At 40.7% G+C, this 17800-nt stretch overlaps 1 protein-coding gene across 11 annotated transcripts in view; it reads right to left on the bottom strand.

Annotated features, from left to right (window-relative positions):
* BRSK2 (BR serine/threonine kinase 2) overlaps positions 1–17800 on the bottom strand; it is a 305642-nt gene that overhangs the window by 35372 nt on the left and 252470 nt on the right. For 7 of the 11 annotated variants that reach the window (XM_064714734.1, XM_064714736.1, XM_064714737.1 and 4 more), the window contains exons 12-15: positions 14333–14483; positions 10484–10549; positions 6464–6487; positions 650–710 (exon numbers count right to left, since the gene is read on the bottom strand). In XM_064714734.1, the coding sequence (XP_064570804.1) occupies positions 650–710; positions 6464–6487; positions 10484–10549; positions 14333–14483 (302 nt within the window). The remainder of the gene's footprint in view (positions 1–649; positions 711–6463; positions 6488–10483; positions 10550–14332; positions 14484–17800) is intronic. The other 4 variants (XM_064714739.1, XM_064714741.1, XM_064714742.1 and 1 more) reach the window with 2 other exon arrangements.

Raw genomic sequence — 17800 nt, 5'->3', positions numbered from 1 at the left:
TCATTGCATTTAGAAGCTGTTACAACTTCACAATAAATGTACTATCAAGCATGTGTTGTATCAGTATTCAGTATGAATATTTAGTTGAGTGCATGCTTAAAAAGGGCATGGGAAGGTACCTTGTTTATAGGGATTTGAATGTTCTTTACTCATCCTAGTCAGTCAGCTTCTTACTTTCCTTTTAAATTTCCTAGCCCTCAAATTTGTGTAAATTATTTTCTCTGATTTCCTAATATGATGTATTCTGAGGCAAACAGAAGATAACCAGCATGCTTTGGTGCTTTACTGTGACCTAATTGAAGGCAGCTGTGAAATGGCTCCTGATCACTTGGTCTGAAAACAGGCTATATGCAGACCTCAGCTGGATATGGAGTGTTTAGTCATAGCAATGTTATTCTGTGTGCTTAAGAGACTGAAAAAAGGCAGGGGCACAGTGAGATCCCTGCTAACAGTGCAGGGAACATGTAAGAGAAATTTTCCACCTGCATTTGTAAGTAACATTTCCCTCACCACCATGAAAATTTACAAGCTGCCAAGGAAAAGCAAAACATCCCAGCTAAGAGCCACAGCTCTGGCGCAACAGATGTCAAAAAGCATCAAGCATGTGTGAGTGGATTGGACCAACAGATCTTGAAGCAGCAGCACTTACCCTTGGACTGCTGAGAGGACTGGTGGAGAGCCCAGACGATGCTCCGCTGATTGACCGAGACCTGGATGGACACAACAAGGAAAACATCCCTCAGAAAACTGGGACGAGTAACAACCCTGAACACCAGCCACCACAGGCACAGGCATGAAGTGAGGAAGAGGAGGGAGGCTGTCACTGGAAAAGGACATAACTCTTTCCTTTTCTTTCCTTTCACTATTGCCACGTTTTTCAGTTGTCCCCCCACCCCAAATCAAAGAAGTGCTGTTGCTCAGGGAGAATACTGTAATCCCTTTCAATCAAGGCAGTTGCTACTTTCTTTTTGGTCATCAAGCACATGGAAGCTACTAGGTCTGCTCTGTGCAAATTGATCAGCTCAATTCAAAAGCATGGTGAAGACATTCAAACTTGTGCTAGAAATTCTGTTTTGCACAGTGCTGGCAGTTACAAAATGAGACTTTCTCTGTCACAAGCAACATGGAAAATCACCATGTGTACAAGACAAAATGGTAGGGAATTCTTCTAGATAATAAAACCCCAAGTCTCCTTTACTGAAGCACACAATAATTTTTATGTGATGACTTCCCACTGAAATCAAAGATTGCACTGGCTTAGCCCTTTCCAGCTTCTCACTGATGGATTTCACATCTTTGCTCTCCAGTGAGAATTCTTGCTGCTGCATTAAGCAAGCCAGGTCTTCTCTGTGGATAACAAGTTCTGCTTTTGTTGATGACTTTACTAATATAAAAATTACAGCTCAGGTGCCCTCAGAAAGAGGCCAGTCAAGGGAGAGTGAACTGTCCTCTCTGCTGACAAGGTCACCTATACTGTTAATGGTCTTATGCTCTGCAGCAAAGGCCACCTATGGAAAATGTCAGCTGCTGACAATAAAATGTGCAAATGTGCTATGCTAAACCTGGTGGAAGAGCAGACAGGCCAGACTGCACAAACACTTCAGCAGATGAAGTTCCTAGGAGGAGGGCTGCCCTGCAGAAAAAACCCCACACCTTATGTGTGACTGTACATGAGTGAGCCCCAGAGGCAGCTGCTTTCTATCCTTTTTAAATAGAAAGTTGTCTTGAAGACTGAAACATCTTACAGGAGAGAATTTGGCTGAGAACCTATTTATTCAACAACCACCATGCAGCAATGTGTCAATATAGCAAAACTATCAATGTTTCCTACCTATAATAACCTACCTATAACAAGAACCATGAAAACAACTACTTGCCTTCAGGTAACAAACATGAAAAGGTGAAATTCCTGTAGAAAACTAAGTGTATAGATGTATGTATTTTAATATGTGTCTGTCTGTGTTTACACACATATATATAAAAAATTTATATAAGTCAGCTACTTATGTCAACTTATGCATAAGAATATAAAACAAATTTAGACCATAAACAGTATCAGTTTACTCTGTCCAGCTGTTGTAGAACAAAGCAGAAAAACGATCTCTAAAATGGTCTCCCAGACATTTATTATTAAATAAGTTTGAGTGGCAGAATTCTTTAAAAATAAGTGAACTGCAAAAAAGGAAGTAGTTCCAAGGAAAAAAATTAGCTACAACTGAACAGAATGGCAGGTTCTGTTTTCTCTACTTGTATCCTCTGTCCTGATGGTTTTGTTTGTATCCCATTGCAGTCTGTCCATCACACTAAGTAGGTGAAAATCAGAAGCTCACTCACAGAATGTTTTTTTGGCCAGATTAAATCTCAGCTGGCACTATGAAGATCTGGGGCACTCATCCTATGCAGAAAACTCCCACATAGGTTTTTTTCTTGTACCCTGATGTAGTCTGCCCATCACAGTGTAGCAGTAAAAAACTAGGCTCACTCCTGGCATTCTTTCACACTAGATTAAGCCTAAATTTGTACCATCAAGATCTGGGGCACTCATAAAGGTTTATGCAAAGTAATTTTAAGGGGAGAACTGTCTGCTCCACTTTTGAAAGACTACTGTATGTGCCTTTCCTATAAGTGAAGTAGCTGACTGCACCACAGATGTGTCGTGCAGATGGGAAGTCCATTTAGTTAAAATGTTCCTTGCATGAATCATCAGGAAAAGCTTCTTCCACACTATAAATTACAAGAGGAATCCATAGATTATTTCGGAAAAAATGTGGAAGGCATTCAGGTGCCCAGAGATGCAGTTATACACCAACTTAAAGGAATTATTTCCACCATCTCTTAATTGTGGTGGGAACGTCCTCTCTGACACTCACCTGAATTCCAGGATATTTGCTTAAAAGTTACACTCTGCTATTTCCTTTTTGCAATCAGGTGTTTCCAACAGTCCTGAATTCTCACTTCCCAACCCCATTGCCTCTTATTTTTTTGCAAAAAGTATCACACACATGTAGGGCAGAATATGGCAGTCCCCACCTCCCAAATCCCAATTCTTTATTGGAAGCAATATTTGAAAAATTGTTGTTGTGTACTGTGCTTTCATCCAGCCTAGGAGCCTGAGGCAGGGGACATAAGAGAGAGTTAGTATGAAATCCTCCTGGAAATGCATTCAGTATCCACATGATTGCTATTGAACAAGATTTATTTCTGCTGCTGATTTACATGCAAAATATGTAAGAAGTAAAGTAGGCCCTATAGCAAGCTTCAGTTTGTCCACACTGGAAATTGTATATAGGAGCAGTGGAAAGAATTTTAAAAAGCCTGTGTTCAATTTAGGTGCCGGGGTGAAAAAGAAAGCTATATGCTTTCAGAAGTCCTCCTCCTTTACCAGAAAGTGGTAGTATAGGATATGACACCAAGACTGAGGAGATTTTCCTTTCATCTTCTTTAATTTAACAAATCTTCCATAATTTACCTTTACAAATAGGATATGATTCTCAAGCTAGCTATAAAATCTCAGTACCATGCCCCACTATGTGGTTCTGTACTCCAGTACAAAAAGTGCTAACAAGCAAAAATGACAGATTTGTCCCTCTCATCAGGATCATTTCAGCTAAGCAATGCTGTAATTCAGTTTGTAAAAAACAATCACATGCACTGCTCCTGTATCTCAGAGTCAGGTGGACAGAACTGGGACAGGGCCAAAAGAAAGGAATGAAAATGTTGCATTATGCTGAAATTCTGTAATGAAAGAACAGGAATTTAAATTTTTAGCCCCCTCACCAGAAAATGAAAGTTTGAGGCCCTACAGGCAGCATTAATATGGCAGACTCTTACGTCTTTTGTGTGGAAAGAGGTACAACATCATCTCCATGGCTGTGAAATACATTATTTAGTGAGAAGTATTTATTAGTGAGTAACCTCCTAAGAGTCTTTACAGGCATTAAATGTTACTGGAAGTATTAAATCTATAATTATTCCAATAACTTAATACTAAATGCAACAATCCAGGAAACTGTGAACACTGTGTGTGACTCATTTTGCTCTGTGTTTTGCTTTCCTGTGTGCTTGTGCATTAACTCAATGGAAGTCATCAAAAGGTTGTTGAAAATAGAAGCTTTCTATTTGTGCAGTTGCTCAGATAAAGAGCATTCCCTCAAACACAACTGCCAGATTTAGAGACCCAATAAGAGACTCTTTAGTGACACAGTTGTTTAGACAAGCCTGGAGGGAGGAATTCAAAAACCCCAAAACATAAGGGAGGCAGACCCAAGGTTTAGGAGGGGGAAGATGCAGAGGGCACTCTAAACATGAAGTGGACACCAAGATCATTGCAGGCTATTCCTCCCATTCCACAGACTGACAATAACCTGGAGACAGCTGAGCTATGAAAGAGAGAGGCAAAGGACTGAAACGAAATGTGCGTGTGTGGGCTGGAGTTTGTAGCTGTGATGATTTTATACCTTATTCAATATATTTGATAATTCAAGGTATCAAAGTTGAAAGGTCCTTCATTTTAAAGTAATTTTGTACTCATTTTAGCCAGCTGCTGTCAAGCAGAAGCCATGCAAGGCCCAGTTCATGTCAGACCAGTTTTCTGAAACTGAATCCAGTTTCCAGCTGGTTTCAGAGAATGCAGAATTTCCTGAAAGGTGCAGGGCTGAAGCCTGACACTGCTGAGGTACAGATAGAGAGAAACAAGAGACAGGAGAGTGCAGCTGGCCTGGTAACTGCACTGCACATGTAGCACATGTACAAAGCATCTCTCCATCACCCTTCTCTCAGATCTGTTCCCAAATGCTTTTAGCAGTGCCCCTGCTAGGACACACTAGCAGAACATAAAAGCTTCACAGCATGAATTTAGCATCTAGGTCAGATTTGGCATTTGTTTCTTCTTTGAATAACCATCTCCTAGAGCTTTTTGTTATGAGTTTGGTACCCTGTTGCAGTCCCAGCAGAACTTGCTTTCATAGCACAGTTTTACCAGGATGCTGAATACAGCTGGTCAAGCTGGAGCCATGCTTCCAAGAAGGGGAGCCTGCAGCATGCATGCAGCGTGCAGAGATGCATCAGACTTGTGTCCCTGGGTGAAATGCCTTAGAAATTCTGAATTGGTTTGATTCCATGTGTGGTTTTGGAAGTCATTCCAGAAAATACCCAGCCAACCTCTTATTTGCTTCAAGCATGAATTGGGTGGAATTTGATACTCCTCTTTCCTTGTTCACTCAAAGCCAAAAAGATCTAAACTGAAACTTCAGGGTAGGAGACCCCTGACAATGACCTGAATCAACATGCAAGAGGTGAGCAGTCAGGCTGTGTTGAATCTCATCACTCTTACTTTTGGGTGTCTGAAAGGTACAAACTGTGCTTCCTCACCCCCTGATTCAGGGAACATGTATAGAATACCTTGGATGTTCCACAGTCTTACAGTCCCAGCCATGCAAATAACACTGTGACAGCTCTTACTGGGAATACTCATGCTTGAGTCAGAAGGTCTGCTCATGGTAACAACCACTTGTAAGATGAAGCCTTACAGAGAGTGCAGAGGAAGAAGTGTAGGTGCTGGTAACACACCTCTTCTTATTTTCAGCCCATACAGATGGTGATGTTGAACAGCACCACCCTCCTTAATTGGCCAATTATACTAAAGTTCCATCTATAAATAGTTTATAAAGGATTCAGAGATATTGAAGCATGCTGCAAACATGAGAAGTAAATGTTACTGGTGCTAATTAGCTTTCTCAATGTGTACCCTCTCAAGAAGTTTTTACTGTAGTCTGTAATGATCTATTACAATGGTTTTATTAAATCATTTATTAATATAATATTCTCCTTCTCTTAAGTATTTATAAATGGAACTTTAATTTGAAGCATGATTGCATTCTTAGCTGTACCTATATTGCCTTTATTGAAAATACAGAGCTTTGAAGATATATTTGTCTCTAGGGCCATCTGTTCACCTCTTAAGAAAACATATTCTAAAAAGAGAGGGAATACCCAGCATTTTTTTTAATAACATGGATGGGATTCAGTTTCATTAAAAAAAAAAAAAAAAGAAAAAGAAGAAAACTGGATAAATTAGGATTCAAATTAACTGGAAAATACCAAACAGATACAAAAGTGCTAAACAGGGAATGGGTTTCTTTCTCAGAAGGTGTCTGGTATCTGCACAGTGTCTGAGGACAGTTTTCTGTGCCCACAGACATTGAAATAGAGGGACAAATAAGAGAACAAAAAAAATAACCCAAAAGTAAATTATATGGAGTGTGACTCCAACATAAAAGCACACAAACACACACAAAAGCACCAAAAATGCTTCTTCCCACATCTCTCTCTCTCTCTCCCTGCTGTAAAGCCTCAGTCTCTGAATTGTATCAACCTGTGTTGCGTTTGGAAATTGCAAATGAAAAGTTCCTCTACAAAGTTACAACAGGTCCCGCAAGAGGAATAATCCAAAACTAGAGCTTACCCCAATGGATCAGCACTCGCCATCCTCGGAAAGGGAAAATAAAGAGAGAGGGAGAGAGAAAGAAAGAGAGAGGGGTGTGGAGGCAGGTGGAGAGAAGAGTAGGAAAAGCAGAGTGAAATACTGTTCGGAGAACTGAACGGTCACAATCATTGCCACCGGTGCCTAAGTCTTTCCAGAGACCAGGAACACTAGGGGGACAGTTTCATTGACCAGAAAACAACTTTTGTCCCACTCACATATTGCAGACACATCCAACTTTGGCACTGGGGAATATGGAGAGGCACACACTAAGGCTGCAAAAAAGAATTCCCAGCCAAATCCCAATTAAAGCAGTCAGCAGAGCAATGGGGTTCATACTTCATGCTGCATTTCTTTTCTGCCTCTTACATAAGGCACAGTTATATCACACTGTTATCCAGGAAATTGTTCTTTTTGTCCCCAGTTTGTTCAGTGCAGTGTCCCTCTGTCCCCCAAGCTGGCCTGGTAAGAAGTACTTTTTCTTTGCCACGAATGAACTGTGAAATGTATTGGTTATTAAAGCATGCATTTCTGAGCCAGCTTGGGAGCCCAGGGTACAAGATTGTAGCTCAAGCTGTGAATCTGCTTTGATACTGCCTTATTAGTCATGATGGTCTTATAGTCACGAATTCAGATCAGCTAGAACATACCAGCTCAGCAACCCAGCACTTATCTCTGTGGATGCCATCTTGTGCTCCAGGATCTCATTTTTCATTTAAAATAAATTCAGTCTCTGGGTCTTGTAGGTTGCAAAGGAAATCTTTCAAATGTGAATGGAGAATAAATCAATGCTGTGCTGAAAAGAGTCTGAAAAAGCAGTTCTAAAAGCAAACTGAATCTCTGGCATGTTGACTTTGAAGGCTAGTGACAATTGAAAACATCAGCATTCTTAATTTTTATCTACTAACCAAAGCATTCAAAATGGAAATAGAATTGTCAGGTTATTAAGTTTTCAGGGGTGCAGGTAAGCAAACTCAGGAAAATGTCACCACCTTTTCACATTAACAAAGATTAGATTAGAAATAAAAAAACGGTTTGGTGTTATTAAGCCAAATTATTTTCAAGTTAGGTGCAATGTTTTTTTTCCTCTCTGTCACTTTCTCTCTCTCATTCTCTCCATTTTCAATAAGAGGCTCCCAAGCTGCCAGAGCTACCTCTGGCTGGGTGAGGAAAATCCATTCGCCACAAGACAGAAATGCCAAATTTAATATATGCCCAGTAGATTTCACAGTTTACTGCTCAGTGCAACTAGCCATGCCTCCAGTTACATCAACATTGCAAGTGCTGGGCTGAGCCACCAAGGCAGTTTTGGGAACAGTTAAAATGAAAATGCAGTCAGAATAGGACAAAAAAGCTGTTGTGCTATGCATTGATAGAGAAGTGGAAAGAAGCATTACAGTAAGTTCTTTTTCATGTGTTTGAGTGACACTCCATTTATATTTCAGCCTGTGGAGTGCAAATTTGGGTAAAATCTAATTCACATATATATACAAATATATGTATATATTTAGGAACAAATGCTGTCCTCAATTATACCTGTACCAATCTATCTACGGTGATGTAACTGACAAGAGCAAATTGACACCCATTGCATATACTGGAACCTGTGTGTATATTTATATAGAAAATACACCCATATTCACACATGCAGAATAGTCAAATGTAAATAGAATGGGTGCAAGAAGGTTCAATAATGTTTCTTTCAAGTCATTTTCCCAATAGGGAAGGCACTGAAGAGGTTAACAAAGAGAATGGAAAGCAAATTGACAATAGGGTAAAGGAAAGGGGGAATGAAGTTTAAAAAAAAATGAACAATCCCAGGACACAATAGACCCAGAAGCGCAGACATGTGCATTCCCTATAATACTGAAGCAAGTGAACTACGGAGCTGCAGCAACCCAGATACAGAAGAAGAGAAGCACTGAAAGAGGGGGTGAAAGAAAGTCAGAAAGAAAAAGAAAAAGAAAGGGACAGTGGCCTCAGCTACTAAGACAACCATGTGCATCTAGAGGGAAGGGACCCTTAAAGATGCAGTATTCCTTTAAAAAAGGTATCATAAAATTGGACAATTAAACACTGAACAAAAATTTAATGGCCACCCTGATTTATGAGACCCCATTTTGCTGGGGTCCTCTTTGCTGGCTACCCCTTCCTTTCATGTGGTTGTGCACAGATCTAGAATCCAGGTTCTCTCCCATTCCCATCACTGAGGTCGTTCACTTGACTCAGAAGTGAGAGGGAGATAAGACCACAGTGAATGTGGTCCTCAAAAATTCAGCCTGGTCCTTGAATGAGCAGGACTGTGGGTGATCCTCATGCAGTGCTCTAACCTTCTCCTCCTGTCTTCTGAAAAATACCACCTTTGAGAAGGAACACAAAATGCCTATGTGGATTTAAGAAATTCCCACAGAAGATACAGAAGTGTCATTTCTTCTGCTCCTAACACAGCTGCAGCAGCTGCCAGAGAAGGACAAAGGGACAAGGAATGGTGCTTAGAACATCCACTGAAAGACTCCTCTCCTGTCACAGATAAAATGTATGCATCTCTTTTACTGGACCTGATTCCTAATTACTATGAAAAATCTCACTTTTGGAGTAACCTTGGACTAACTTTTAATGCAAGAAGTGCCACATGTTAAAGAGCAGAACTTACACATAGGGAGTATCAGAGAAAGGAACAGGAATTTCCATGTCTGTGCTAACAGCCCAGGATAGCCCAGCCTGTATAGTATAGTATATATACAGCCTGTATAGTAGGCTGTATAACCACTACTTCTTTATGGCTGTGGAACTACAAGGTTGCTAACAAATCAGGTCCAATCCAATGCCTGCTGGTTTTTGGCACCTTAGAGAGGGTGCTTTACACACTGCACGAGGCACAATCTCTCCTGCAAATGCACGATGCTCCTCGCTGTGGCAGGTTCAGGACTTGAAACATTGACCACAGAAGACTGTCTCAGACTGCAAAAGGCCAAAACAGTCCCTCACACATCCTGCAATTCTCCTGAGGCATAAGGGCCACCTTTATCTCTGTATAGAAATATTTCTATGAAAACGGGAAATGGAAATAAGAATGGTTTGCAAAGTCCATAGGTTCCTTTAAGGAAGCCATTGCGCCTCTCTTTTTGAATCATATGCCACACTTGTAACCTTTGGGTAAGCTTAGTGTTTGTTCAAAATGTGTAAGGATTACATTTTGATGAAGAGTTATCCTTTGGGATGCCAGTTTTCAACACAGAGAAAAATTCTCTTCCTCTGAGATCAAAAGTTTAGAAACAACATATACACTAAAAATCTATACAAAAGTATGAACGTTTTTTTGTGTTCATGGACCCACATAAGGCCACTTAAAGTCTGTAAATGTGGTGGCCTACCTGTCTTCCATTGTGCCTCTGTTGAGAGTTGGGTGTTACCCTTTCTGCTGTTCTTCAGCATCTGTCACTTGAACTGTTGGATTAGAATCATCCTCCAAAAACCCTGTTTTCAACCATGTTTTCCTCCTGTGTCCTCTGGGTAGTCTTAAAGAGCTTGTCTCTTACCAGAGGTCCTTAATATTTTGTCTATCAGACTGAATTTCCAAATTTTCCTACCACTGTTGTCACTCACTCAGTTGTGCTGCTGTCTCTAATGCTCAGAGTGGAACATTCTGGGCTTTCCTAGTGTTTTATATTCCAATCCTTCCCAAAGAAGTCTTAAGCAAATACATCTTCTACCCTGGGCAGAACTTCTACTCATGGCAGAACTGAACCAGAAATAGCAGTAGGATGAAATTTGAGTGGGGAAATAATTGGTACAGTCCAAGGCTGCATTGGGGATAGCCTCAAATGAATGGTACTGTACAAAAATGCACATAGTGTGGAGCTGTAAATATCCCGCCCTCTTTGCTTCTCTCTAAAGAAGAAAGAGAGAACAGCTCTGTCCCCACACAGAGAAGGTAAGTACTGCATCTTTAAGGTCTCAGCAGTGAGGTAGAGGAGAGGAACATATTGTCAGTGTTTATACCTTTCTTCTTTGTTGAATTTGGGATTGGCTTCAGAGATATCCAGGCTTTTACTGAACATTGTTTTACTATGGCAGGAACAAAGCGAGAAAACACAGTTACTAGTGTGGACATTTTTATAAAAGAGAGTCACCTGTAGCAATGCTGGACACCCAGTCCCCCAACCCATCCTCCCCTTTTTAAGCAACGCTCTGAAAAACCTTTCCTTTACTTTACAGTCATGGCTCAAGCCTACACAGTGCTCAAGTTCATTATCTTCCCCTGACTTCTGAGGTCTAAGATGACTTCCCCCATGCACACTTGTAAACCTTGCTCTCCTTTATTTAATTTAAAACCCAGGTACCATCTACTTTGTCACAGTGTCCAGGGAAAACAGAACACACCTGAAGCATTAATTGCAAAGCATTCATTACTCATGACTTTTCCAGAAGACCTCAACACTAAGCATGCTCTCAGAAAAGGTTAAAATCAGACCATAGAGCCTCTTAGAGGAAGAGTAATCCATTTTGTATTCTAATTTGTAGGGTCCATTACCACTTAACTCGCAACTCTCTTCCTTATACTCAGTGTATAGAGAAATGCCCGTCTTTCTCATCTTGGGTCTGAATCCCTGCAGCTTAGAAGTGAAATTCCCTGTGCTTTGCTAAAAGGGCAGCTCTCTGTAATATATTTCACTTCACTGTTTCACAGAACACTGCTTCCTAATGTTAGCTGATCTCTCATGCAAGCTCTCCACTTCAAAAACTAGAAGAAAATGAATAGTTAATGAAGCCCATTTTAGAATGGTTTTTGGACTCTCACAGCAAAGCTGCTGAAAATTTCTGCCATATCCCTGCTGGATTCTTGCTCCCATGGAATTCTTCCTAGTCTGTTGTGATTTTAGCACAAGGGACAAATTAGCTGATGTTAAACTAAGTTTAGAACCTACTTCTTTTCTTTTGACATTTCAATGAAATATCAGATAGTCTGAGAGGTGGGGATACCAAAACAGCAGAAGTAATTAAGATATAATTATGAACCCAGTTTAGTTGACAACTAGCAGGGAAACCCAAGAACTAACAAAACTTAGTCACCACTTTTAGAGGGGCTAGAATTTATGCATACCAACTTTGCCATTCACAAGGATCCATTGGAGAACACCTGGAGAGGTTGGCACAAGCATTTCAAGGAGCCTGTAAGCTCCACAAGCAGCTTTTGCGTGAGTTTTCCTCGTCCATTATTCAAAACCAAGTCACTGAAGGATTATGTTTTTCACTTAATACTTTCTCAGTCTGGAAGCTGCCAAGTTTTAAATTTCAGTGGAAAGATATGCCCTAAACAAGCCAAGACCAGACACTTGTAGGGCTCCCACACTGTTACCAAAAGCACAGATCATGATACAGACATGCAAACCCGAGGTCGTAACAGAAATCCTCCTTATGCAAGCAAATATCTGTTTACTACCGGGAAAGAGGAAAGTAGGACTAAATCACAAGACACTTGGGTGTGTTTTGTCCACTGGTGAGAAGTATATTTTTGCCAGCTCAAGGAAGAAGCAATGGCGCTGTTTCTCCAGATGTTTACACAAGTCATCTGTGTTTAAATAGGAGACCTGATTCCATGGTCAGTCTTCCTTGTATTGTAGGATAAAAGCACTGAATAGTTGTCTCTTGAGATCAAAAAAGGTAATTCTTAAAAAAGCATTCTCCTTGGGGATCTAAACCCTACTGCTGTAAAACCAACTGTCAGTGGGTCATTTCATGGGATATAATATGCACCTAGCCATTAAAAATCCCCATTCTTGGTGGAAGGCACCACTTGTCACTTTGTTACTGAGTGCTCTGACAGATGGTGTCCCATCAGCAATGCATTGTCCCCAGACACTCCCCATGCAGTGGGGTTCGTTAGTGAAGCCAGTTCGGGTTATAAACGACTGTGTCGCCAGCAGCACGAAATGTGCCATTGTCATCTCTGCATGTGCATGGGATGAATTATGGAAGCTCACACGTGGAATAAAATAACAACTTCCCTTTAACCCCTTCAAAAACAAGCACTACCATGCCCATCATCATCAATAATGGTGTTATTACTCCCTTTCTCCACCCTTAATCACACTTTTATGTCCATTCCTGACCTGTGGTATGCATTGCCCCATATCTCTTTTGTGCCTGCAGGTTTTGCTTCCTCCTTAAGCCAAAGACCTTGTTTACTGTTATGTAGCCTGGATATATCTCTCCCCTGAACTTATCCCAGACCTTTTGACTTCAACTGTTTCCTCATGTGCAGAACTGAGTGAGACATTTAAAAGCAAAAGAAATACTTTGAATAGCAAGACACAGCTTTGCCTCTTCAGGCTTCTGAACCCAAATTCAAAGTTTAGATATGAAAAAAATCGTTTCAGCTCTCAGAAAATGCTGTGGTCAATTTAACACCTCATGATTGTTCCATTCAGTTGGACACTCCCTGTGAAGGAGCTTTGGGGTGGGGAGAAGTGATTTGCCTCTGCCTGGCTCTGGAGGCCTCATGTCCCCCCCATCACCCTGCAGCAGAGTAAACACTGCAGGTGGAACGAGGAGTCAGTGCTGTGCTCATCCTTACTCCTTTGAGGCCTGTTAGGAACACTGAGCACACCCTGTCCTGAACAATTCCTTCACCCACACCTCACACCAAATCACATATTTGAGACAGGTTTCCCAACCTACAATATGTCAAGAAGTCTTTATGGCAGTCTCAAGGTCACATAGCCAGTCTGAAATAAGTCCTAGCAGATTCTGGAAATCACCGTTCTTTCTTCACGGCAGATAGAACTGTAACAATTGCCAGGAAAAGTTTCCAGCAATTCTAGGGGCCTCTGGAATATCTGTGAAATTATTTCATGTTCTTCACCCAGTTCTCAGTCAGCAAAGGGAGCTTCTGGGCACAGCAGGCTTTTTTTTTTTTAACAGATCTTAAGAGCTGAACAAATAAAAAATTATGTAAAAACTGAAACAGAAGTTACAGCATCATCATCATCATCATTCATATATGGGAAGTGTTCTTTATACTGATTGATTAATGCAAGTGTGAAACCAAATGCATGTGCTTCCCTTGGGCTAGTCATAGGGAGTGAGGAAGCAACTTCCATGGCTCACATAAGTGAATTTCCACAGTTCACTTACTCTCCCAGAACTTGCCTTGAGGAGACACCATTTTCCTCTGCTGTTTCTCCACAAGACTGACACTTTCTTTGATAGAAAAGAGGACAATTATACATATTCCATCACTTTACAAGCATGTGGTGATTTATGTGCCATTTCAGATGCATTCTGGCTCTGACAGCACATTTTAGAGGCATCTACAAGATGCCTGGACAGGGCTTTTCAGATTCAAGCTGTTTTGATGACATGGAGCATGGTGTTCATTTAACTTCAGGTGCCCAAAAGCTAGGAACCTAATCCCAGATAGTCACCTAGATTCCTGTTGTAGGCTCTGGAGACAGAGAAGAACAAGCAGAAGGTAATTTATCCTGTTTGACAGGTCACATGTGTCTGAGACCTCCCAAAGCCCTCATGTGTTCCCATTGCCCAGCCAGCCTGTATTGCAAGCTTAGAATGCATGCCCATACCCTCAATAATTAAAAAGGGGGGAGATGGGTCTTGCCCAGAGGACATGGTGGCTTCCTGAGGAATAACTGCAAGCAAACAGAACCCTTAAGTCCCTGGCAGGACTTCTGCACAAGCACTGCTGGCTGCCAGATCACGTTGCAGATGTGACTGGAAGGCGTAATGAGTGCTGGAGCAAACAGGAAAGCCCCACAGCTCCTTTGTATGTGTAACACAAAGCGGGGGAGCAGACCCAGGCAGGCAGGGCTCCTGGGCGAAGCACAGACCCACCTCTGTCCATGCTGTGCCATTTCGATGGCTCTGCGAGCAGGAACTGGGGATCCACCATCTGTCACGCTGAGAACCTCCATGGATTTCCTCTCGGGCCGCCGCTTCCCGTGCCTGTTCAGCATTGGGGAGTCCACGCGCTTCCTGGGGGGATCTGCCCGGAAACAAAGCGCTGTCAGCTCAATTCTGCTGGGACTTACCTCACACAGGTGGGTAAAATGCTCTCTCCACAGTTTCACTCTCACACCTCCCCCACAAAGACAGATCTCTTCATGATGGAGGTGGACATTTTTAGTTTCTCCCTTGTTCCAAATTTGCAAGCATTAAACGTAACTTGCAATCCACCTGCAGAGAGAAGGAGCCCTGCCTCTGCCCTGAAGGTGTTGTGAGCACTGCAAAATAGAGGTACAGCTATACCACAGCTTGCAGAAATTAGCTTACAAAGCTGGTAACAGTAATAACAGGATGATACAAGGTGACAGCATGGACTATAGCACAAGCTGCTAGGCAGAGCATGAGCCATCCAGGGATCCTGTGTATGTACCCAGGTTGCTCGAGCTTGCCTTCCACATCCCTGCCAGCCAGATTAAATGTGACACAGGGACAGGAGTACATTCAGAATTGCATTCTGCTCTGAAAGAATACCCTTTTTTTTGCATCTTTAAGATTAGATTTCAGGTTCTTCCTGCTGATTTATATTTTTCCTCCTTCAGAAGCATTACAAATTAAACAGGCTTGTCTACCTGAGACAAATCTTTCAATGAGAGCCACACCATACAGCTTTTACTACTATAGCAAATGAAATACTATACACATTTTAGTGTGTAACAATTCTATGAGGTATCAAAGTGCTACTTTAGCTTTGCAGAGTGCAAACTGAGGTATAAGAGATATTTAAAGATATATAAAAGATATATAAAGATATATAAGAGATATTTAAAGGCAATTCATTCCTAAAGATGTTGACAAACATTTACTGAGGTTCTGAGGAGTACTTAAACTGTTCTGAGAAGAGTCTTTAGATGCCAAAATGCATTGCAGAAGGTGACTTGCCAAATCATCCACCTCTTCATGGTGAAGCAGGGAACCAAATACAGACCAGCTGAGACATTTTATAGCTAACACCACACATAGCATCAAAACAGTATAAAGGAGAAAGGCGGAAAAAAATACAGAAGGATTTTCTTTCCTTTGCTTGGGCTATTTTAGTTCCCTGCCTCTATTTATAGATACGTTTTTAATTTTAGTGGGGACCACTTGTGAAAGAAGGCATCCTTCACCCCTGCTGTTACAAAGCAGCTCACAGTGCCCAGTCCTTAAGGCTTCCTCTTCTGCCAGAATTCCTGTGCAAAACCAGAAAAACCACACTTGACAATTCTACCTGTACTGCCTGCCCTTTATTATCCTGCCCTCACACCCACTATGTACTCATTCCTTCTCTCTTTCTAACATCATGTTTTTTAGAACAATATCTCTTTGAGGCAGAGCTTATCCTTGAAACAATGAGCATAAGCTAAGACGGTTCAATGCAAATGGATTAGTGATAACAACTGACCCCATTACAGTATAACCCAAGTATCCTTTGTGTTAGAAGTAGTAATATTCCACTTAAAAATTAATTAGATAAAAAAGTGTACTTGCATCTCACTCCATTTCAAACTCTATCCAGCAATAAAAAGATAGTAGAAAATGGTATAGGCAATGACCTCCAGATAAGAAAAAAACAGAGTGCATAAAGCTAACAGAAAAACAAAGGTAGATAAACCAAATAAAGCATTCATACTGTGTGACTTCAGCTGCATATGTGTAAGTGGTCAAAAGTAAGCTGGGACAAGGTTTAAATATTTCAAACTCCTGCTTCTTCAAGCAAGTTCAAAATATGAGAAAGAATTCATGCTACAGAACAACTGGTAGTTCAGGAGTGTATCTACACCATAGTAACACATATAACAAGAATGTTCAGTGTATATATAACACAAAATGGATACAAGTTTTGTAGCAGGATACCAGACATAAAAAAGGAAAGTAAAATAGAGCAGTTTAAAAGAAAGGAAGAAGGAAGATGAAGAAAGCATCAAATGTCAAAAGAATGGTGATGAATGAGCTCAAACAAATAAGTTAAACAATAAAGAGAAAAAGCCAAGAAAAATACTTTATGAACAGATATTTTAAAAGTCAATTTGATCCACGAATGTTCAAAACAGGAATGGAAACTCAGCCAAATGACATTTACAAAAGTGACATGCCATTTTCTTGAAAGCTGGACTTTAAAACACAGCAAAGAAGAAATATGAAGAGGAATTAGCAAAAAACTTGAATTACAGTCTTTTGTACAACCATCAGAAAGAGAAAACCTGAGAGAAGAACATTAGCCGGAGGGGCCATGAGGGAATCAACAGAAAACTGAGGAGGAAAAGGATATTGCTAACAAGCTAAATGATTCTTTTGTATCAGCCCTTTCTGCTTAAGATGCTGGAAGAAATTGATTTCTAATCTATATTTTAAGTTATCAAAGACAGACAATAAGCAAAAAGAGCGGGTGGTGAAATGCATCTATAAATTCAGGAACAATTCACAAAAGTTGGATGGAAAATACATCCAAAGCTTGCATTAATGCAGTTGAGCTTCTAATAAAGATATTTGATCCCTATTTAAAATTGGCTACAATCCTACAGTACACATGGCCAAGAGTAGCAAGTATTGAACATACTTTTTAGAAAGGTCTGATTAAGAAATGACAGGGCACCACCACTGTCAAGGCTAAAGATACTAAAGAATTATTTATATACACACCCATCCTGCCAAAATTACTTAAGTGGTGTCATACAAAAGCTGTAGAAGATTTTGCATAAGCCCAGGAACTAAAAATAGGAAAACTTCCAGTATTTGCCCTTCTCTTCTTTAACTCTCTGGACATGGTGAAGAAAATTCAGGCCATAGCCCAGTGACAGTGACAATACTGTGGAAGCCTTTTCCTTTTACTTCATATCAGAAAAGCAAAGCCATTCCTAAGGATTTTTACATACGAAGATAGAATCATATAGGTAATGATCCAATTATAAATCTGCCTTCTCACAGAAGGTGGGAAATAAAGGTTCACCTTCTGAGTTTGGATGAGGCATCTCTATCTTCTGTACGTATTCTGGCCCAAACTTTTGTTCTCTGGTTTATTAAGAAACTTCACCCCATAAAATCCTTTTTCTCATGGAGACATTAGTTGACATTCATTCTTTTTACTGAGAAGTTTCTCATTCCCATGTTTTAACGTAAAGAAAATGGAGCTGCATGTGAAAAATGTTGGAAGTGGCCCTTCCTTGGCTCTTGGAAGAAACTTCATACAGCGGAAACAGACAAAAGGGACACCAGAAGAAAGGGCAATCTGTAGCTGGCCATATTTTCACCTCTATCCATTCTTTCTGAGACTTAATATGCCCACAAAGATGAAAAAGCAAAATATTCTCAGATGCTTTT

The sequence above is a fragment of the Zonotrichia leucophrys genome, chromosome 5 (genome assembly GCF_028769735.1).
Source record: "Zonotrichia leucophrys gambelii isolate GWCS_2022_RI chromosome 5, RI_Zleu_2.0, whole genome shotgun sequence".
NCBI lineage: Eukaryota > Metazoa > Chordata > Aves > Passeriformes > Passerellidae > Zonotrichia > Zonotrichia leucophrys.
The sequence above is the reverse complement of the archived record's forward strand: the minus strand, read 5'-3'. Positions and strand labels throughout refer to the sequence as shown.